The 6,163-nt window shown below is 43.9% G+C and overlaps 1 protein-coding gene across 2 annotated transcripts; it reads right to left on the minus strand.

Annotated features, from left to right (window-relative positions):
- Positions 1 to 3,751: 3,751 nt before the first annotated feature.
- Positions 3,752 to 5,793, minus strand: LOC112141512 (sodium/hydrogen exchanger 9B2; the record flags this gene model as incomplete). Of its 2 annotated transcripts, none has more annotated exon segments than XM_024264667.1 (7): positions 3,752 to 4,039; positions 4,333 to 4,507; positions 4,908 to 5,044; positions 5,121 to 5,229; positions 5,304 to 5,453; positions 5,527 to 5,633; positions 5,700 to 5,793. In XM_024264667.1, coding segments are annotated over 7 exon segments (858 nt in total), but the record flags the coding sequence as incomplete, so codon positions are not given.
- Positions 5,794 to 6,163: the final 370 nt, after the last annotated feature.

Raw genomic sequence — 6,163 nt, forward strand, 5'->3', positions numbered from 1 at the left:
TTTTGTTAATATTGGAGTAAATATAGCTAATTCAATAGATAGTCCCAGTAATCATAAAATGCACAGTATAGACACAATCCTACAATCTGTGTTTGTTGGAGATGTTGATGAGAGTGAAATATTAGCTATAGTAGAGAAAAGTGAAACAAATCATCTACTGACAGTGATGGACTTGATATGAAAATATAAAAAAAACAATTGATTGCATCATTAAACCATTGACTTACATCTTCAATTTATCAATACAGTCTGGTGATTTTCCTGAGAAAATGAAGGTAGCAAAATTATACCAATCTTCAAACATGGTGATGAACATCTATTTAATAATTATAGACCTATATCATTACTCTCACAATTTTACAAAATCCTTGAAAATTGTTTGCTTTCAAGCTAAAAGTTTTTTTAGAAAAAAATGAAATACTTAGTGAAAAACAAAATGGATTTAGGTCACAGATCTACAGCGCTGGCTCTGATGGAGCTAACTGAAAAGATTACAACTGGAATAGATAACAAACAATACACAGCTGGAGTGTTCATTGATCTACGAAAAGGATTTGATACAATTAATCATGATTTACTGTTATCTAAATGATCTATATATGGGATTAGAGGTCTGTCATTCCAGTGGATTAAAAGTTATCTAACTAATAGACAACAGTATGTCCAAGTAAATGGAACAAATTCAAACTACCAACAGATCACTACTGGAGTTCCACAAGGATCTGTATTAGGTCCCATACTTTTTATTTTATTTATAAATGATGTTTGTAAAGTTTCCAAAATAACCCAGTTTTTATTGTTCACCGATGACACATCCATTGTCCACTCTGGATCAAATGTACTTGAGCTGATGTTAACGCTAAAAGAAGAAATAACTAAGGTGAAAAATTGGTTTTGTGAAAATAAGTTATATTTGAATTGGGAGAAAACAAAGTTTATGATTTTTAGTAATCGGCAAACAGATGAAAATTTAACATTAAATATTGATCAAGTTGACATTTGCAAAGTAAGTGAAATAAAATTTCTTGGAGTTATTTTGGATGAAAAGTTAAAATGGAAATCTCACATTAATCATTTGAAAAAGAAAATCAGCAAAAATATTGGAATTCTTTACAGAGTAAAAGATTTATTTAACAGTCAATGCTTACGCATGTTATATTGTTCTTTTATTTTACCATATTTTAGTTACTGCATTGAAGTTTGGGGAAAAGCATTTTAGTTCATACAAAGTCTTTATTTATCTTACAGAAAAAAACCAATAAGAATAATCAGCAAAAAAGGCAGCAGAGAACACACAAATAATCTGTTTGCTGAATCACGACTGCTAAAGTTTTCAGATTTAGTTGACTTAAAAACGTTATTATTTATGTTAAAAGCCAAATTAAAAGTTCTCCCAAACATCATTCAGTCAGCTTTTTCATTTATTTCAGAAGACAATAGCAACAGAAGGAAAAACAGTTTCAAAGTCCCATTTGCACATACAACCCTGAGACAGACACACATATCAGTTTATGGAGTCAATCTATGGAACTCACTGGACACAATACTTAAAGAAACTACTAGCATAACTGCATTTAAAATAATCTTTAAGGATAGGATATTAGATAAATACATGAAGGAAAATTTATCGGGACAATAAATGTAAACCATAGACCGAATGGATTAGGGAGGGGTAGAGATATAAAGTCTTGAGGATCTGTTTTCTCTGTTAAAATGTCGTCTTCTTGTTTTCTTGTTTCTGTTTTGTTTAGGAAAAAGGAACAGATTGTATAAGAATTTGTTTTCTTCACTCTGTTCCAGTTGTTCAAGCCCAAGTATGTTTAATGTATGTTTCCTTGTAAAAGAAAAAAAAAAAGGCATGAACAATAAACCAAACCATATAATAAGGAAGCAACTGGGAGAAACTTTATATTTATATCATAACTTTATATCTCAAACGGCGCCGCGTGGCGAGCTTGCAAAAGTGGTGCAGTCTTAATACGTGCACATTTTTCAATGGATTACTGTGAGAATGTAATCTGTTGATCCCAGGCTGAATCTGTAAATATTATTATAACATAGGATATGACCATATAAGGAATGTGGGCGTGGTTAACTAATAACCGCCGTTAAGAAAATCTAAAAATGTACTTCTGCAGATTCTAATGAAACTCATATTATTCTGTTTGTTGACCTCAGGTAAACGAAACAGAGAATGGTTGCTATAGAGATAAAACCAACAGAGAAGCCGCCATTTTCAAAATAGTGGTACATCATTTTGTCACATACATCTCAGACAGTTCAGAGGGGGGGTGGGGGTGCATATGGGTGGGCAGTGAGGGCGGGTGGTGACTGCGGGCCATCCAACGCCGCTCGAGGCTTTAATTTTAAATCAAGTTTGAACCCAGAAATGCCTGAAAAGAGAGAAACAACAGATAAAGCTTCAGGAATTTCTCTGACATTATTTTTAAATATTGTGGTATCATCTGTAAGTTGAGAGACTTTAATTCAAGTAATTCAGTTCCCTGTAACGAGTGTTGCAAAATCACAGAATTCAGAATTCTTCGCACAAGTAGAACGATGTACGGGGAGGCGGGGCATCCTTGTCGTACACCTGTGTGTGCATTAAATCTACTAGATGTGACGAATGAAAGCTTTCCAGCACTAATGCTGTCTGTGTAAAGAGTTTGAAAGGCTCCAGTAAAGAATTGTAAAAGTTTAAAATGATAAAGTGAGGATACACATTGACACAGTCTTGAGTTCTGCTCGTTCATCAGTTTATTTTCATGCTGATCTCATAGACGGACAGACGGACAGACGGACGGATGAACGGATGAACGGACGGATGAACGGACGGATGAACGGATGAACGGACGGATGAACGGATGAACGGACGGATGAACGGACGGATGAACGGATGAACAGACGGATGAACGGACGGATGAACAGACGGACGGATGAACGGACGGATGAACGGATGAACGGACGGATGAACGGACGGATGAACGGACGGATGAACGGACGGATGAACGGTCGACGACTGTCTTTGTGAAAGTTCCTGTCAGCACAGAACTGACTGAAGAGTTGAGTTTGATCATGTCAACCACTCATTTATTCTCATCAGTAAGTCGTTTTTAAATCCCAGCTCTGATGAAAACTGTTTCTGGTGTTTCTCATTTTATTTTATTTTTTATTTAACCGTTATTTAAGAAGGAAAAAATCCCTTTGAGATCCATGGATCTGTTTTTCCAGAGGCAAAAGTTACTCATGAAGTTCTTGTAGCGTTTCCTCAGGATGGACATTTATCAAAGAATTTATCATTAAAACTGCGTTTCTGAGTTTTTATTTATTCCAATCGTGTTGGATCAGGAGCAGATGGAAACCAGAGCTTTGAGAAACTGCGATGGGCGGGGCAAAGTGTCCATGCTCCACCCATTCTGATTGTCCACCTGCAGACACAAAGGGATGATGGGATATCAGTGCAGTGTCACTTCCCCACCAATAGCCTTGCCTACAACTCAGAGGTGAATTCCTGATGAACTCCTGCCGCTCTGCAGAAACTATGTCCCTGAAAACGATTTAGTTTTAGTCTAAAAACACAATCATATTCAGTTCAAAGGAGCGCTTTGGAACCAGATCAGAAGATGATCGGAGCGCGACTTTCCAGAAGGCGGAGACAGTTTAATGAAGGAGCGTGACTCCAACACGCCACACAGAGTGAAAAAGTGGGAGGAGCCAGGAGAGGAGGAGAACAAAGCACTCTGGACAACCGTTTCTGCTCCTTTGATCTTTAATTCAAACTCATCAACACCAAAACAATCAATAGTTCTGTTGAAAAAGACCACAGAGGTTCTGCAGAACCAGAACTCGGTCTGATCTGACATTTGGGTGGTCAGGAGGACCTAAGCAAAGACCGACTTCACTCATCCTTCATGTAAACGCGGAGTCATGGCGAGGAACCAGCGGCGCCGCCGTCACAGTCTGCTCTCTGGGCTCCTGCTGTCTTTCTCTTGAACCGGTTCTGTGGGACCGGAAGGTCCGGCTTCACTGTCGGCCTCCTCTGCAGAGATTCACAATCAAACAGAAGAGTTAGGAGAAGGTTTCAGACTCCGGACGGACGAAGAACCAACAGTCTGACTGAGGACGTTTCTGCTGGAGAGTTTCACTTCAGAGCTGAGGTCGGGTTCTCCTGGTCTCTCCAGGATGGAGCCTGATGTACTCTGAGAGGAGTGTGAGGATGAGGGTCCGGGAGGGGACCCAGACCATCATCCTCCCTCCACCAACCCCATGGAGGCTCCATGCAGCAGAGCTCTCACAGGGCTGGACTATGTTTTTCTGGTCAACTTGACTGACCTTTGATCTGACGGGCCAGGAGGCGTGGTCCCGCCAGTCCGATTCCGAGGGCACCAACGGGGGCTGTGGTCAGGATGGCCAACACCGCCAAGGTCAACACGTCCAGACCAAACTTGATCAAGGTTGCGTCCTCCTGCTCCCTCGCCATGTCCAGCGCCTTGGAGCCAATGGCAGCCTGGAGGACGAAAGGATGACTGATGGATGGATGATGGATGGATAATGGATGGATGGATCGATGGATATATGGATGATGGATGGATGATGGATATACAGATGGATGGATGATGGATGAATGATGGATGGATGTATTAATGGAGGATGGATGATGGATGGATGTATAGATGGATGATGGATGGATGGATATATGGATGATGGATATACAGATGGATGGATGATGGATGGATGGATGGATGATGGATGGATGTATAGATGGATGGATATATGGATGATGGATATACAGATGGATGGATGATGGATGAATGGATGGATGGATGAATGATGGATCCTCCAGAGCTTCTCTAACAGATCCTCATTCCGTTTTAGACCAGGTGTTCTCCGGTGGATCGTGACCTCACCTGTACGGTGGCCTTGGGCAGCCAGGCCACAGCGATGAAGAGCTTCTCTTTGAGGTTGAACCCAGCATAGTGGACCAACAGGAAGGTGACGATCAGACGGAGCAGCAGACCCAGACTGATGCAGGCCATCCCCAGACCTGCACAGAGTTCAGATTGAGGCTGGCGTGTTGGTGGCGTTCTGGCGTTCCCGTACCCCGCTGCCGCTCGTCTTACCTACAGTGCTGGGGCTGAGGGTGGAGATGGTGATCTCCGCTCCGATCAGACCGAACAGGAGAGGCTGGAACAGGTCCCACAATCGACCCACCATCGCTGCCACCGGAGCCTGGAAGTGAACCGTCGCGTGAGGTGGCGTGTTCCTCCAATAAAACGTATGGGCGGGGCTAGAGGACCTCCTACCTTTTCACCTTTCCAGCCCAGAGCGGCACAGAAGGAATGGACCAGCGTACAGAGCCCGCCGGCTCCAGAGAACCCGACCACGTGACTGAAGAAGACCGAGAAGACGGACAGACCCACCAACATGAGGGTCCTCCTCAAAACCAGGTCCTCCTGCTGGCACGGCGGGACAGTCAGACACACGCCTCGGGGGGAGGAGCCAGACCGACTGGACGGACCAACTCACCTGGTCATTGCTGGGGAAGACACACAGGAAGACGCCCACGACCAGCCCAGAGATGACTCCTCCCACCACCTCCAGCAGGCCTTTGCCGATGGTCATCCATGTGGAGCCTGCAGCACAACCACACGCTCACCGGGGGAGGGTCCACGGCAGATGGGGGGAGGAGGCACACTCACCTGTGGAGAAGGCGATTCCCAGGCAGGTGGAGAATCCTGTGATGGCCAGAATGTCGTCGAAGCTGCCGGCCGCCATCAGCAGCGTAGGGATTCCCTGAAACGCAGCGGCGGTACCGGAGGTTACAGGTAGACGATAGAGCCAGGGGGGGGTCCAAATCCAGGACTGGAGGGCCGCTGTCCTACAAGCTGTCTAACCAGGCTGCTGGTGAAGATTCTTACTGGATAAACACACCTGAACAGGTAACCAGCAGGTAAGACGGCAGGAGGACGGCCCTCCAGAGCTGGATTTTGACACCCTGATGGTAGAGGGTCACTTTATCAGGAACTACCCCCCACCCCAACACCATCAGACTGACCCCCGCTTAATGGATAATCAGGGACATCCCCCATCATGAAATGATCAGGATAGACAGGAACGACCCCCACATCCATTATGACACCATCAGACTGACCCCCCCCCTCAA

This window comes from Oryzias melastigma, linkage group LG18 (genome assembly GCF_002922805.2).
Source record: "Oryzias melastigma strain HK-1 linkage group LG18, ASM292280v2, whole genome shotgun sequence".
Taxonomy (NCBI): domain Eukaryota; kingdom Metazoa; phylum Chordata; class Actinopteri; order Beloniformes; family Adrianichthyidae; genus Oryzias; species Oryzias melastigma.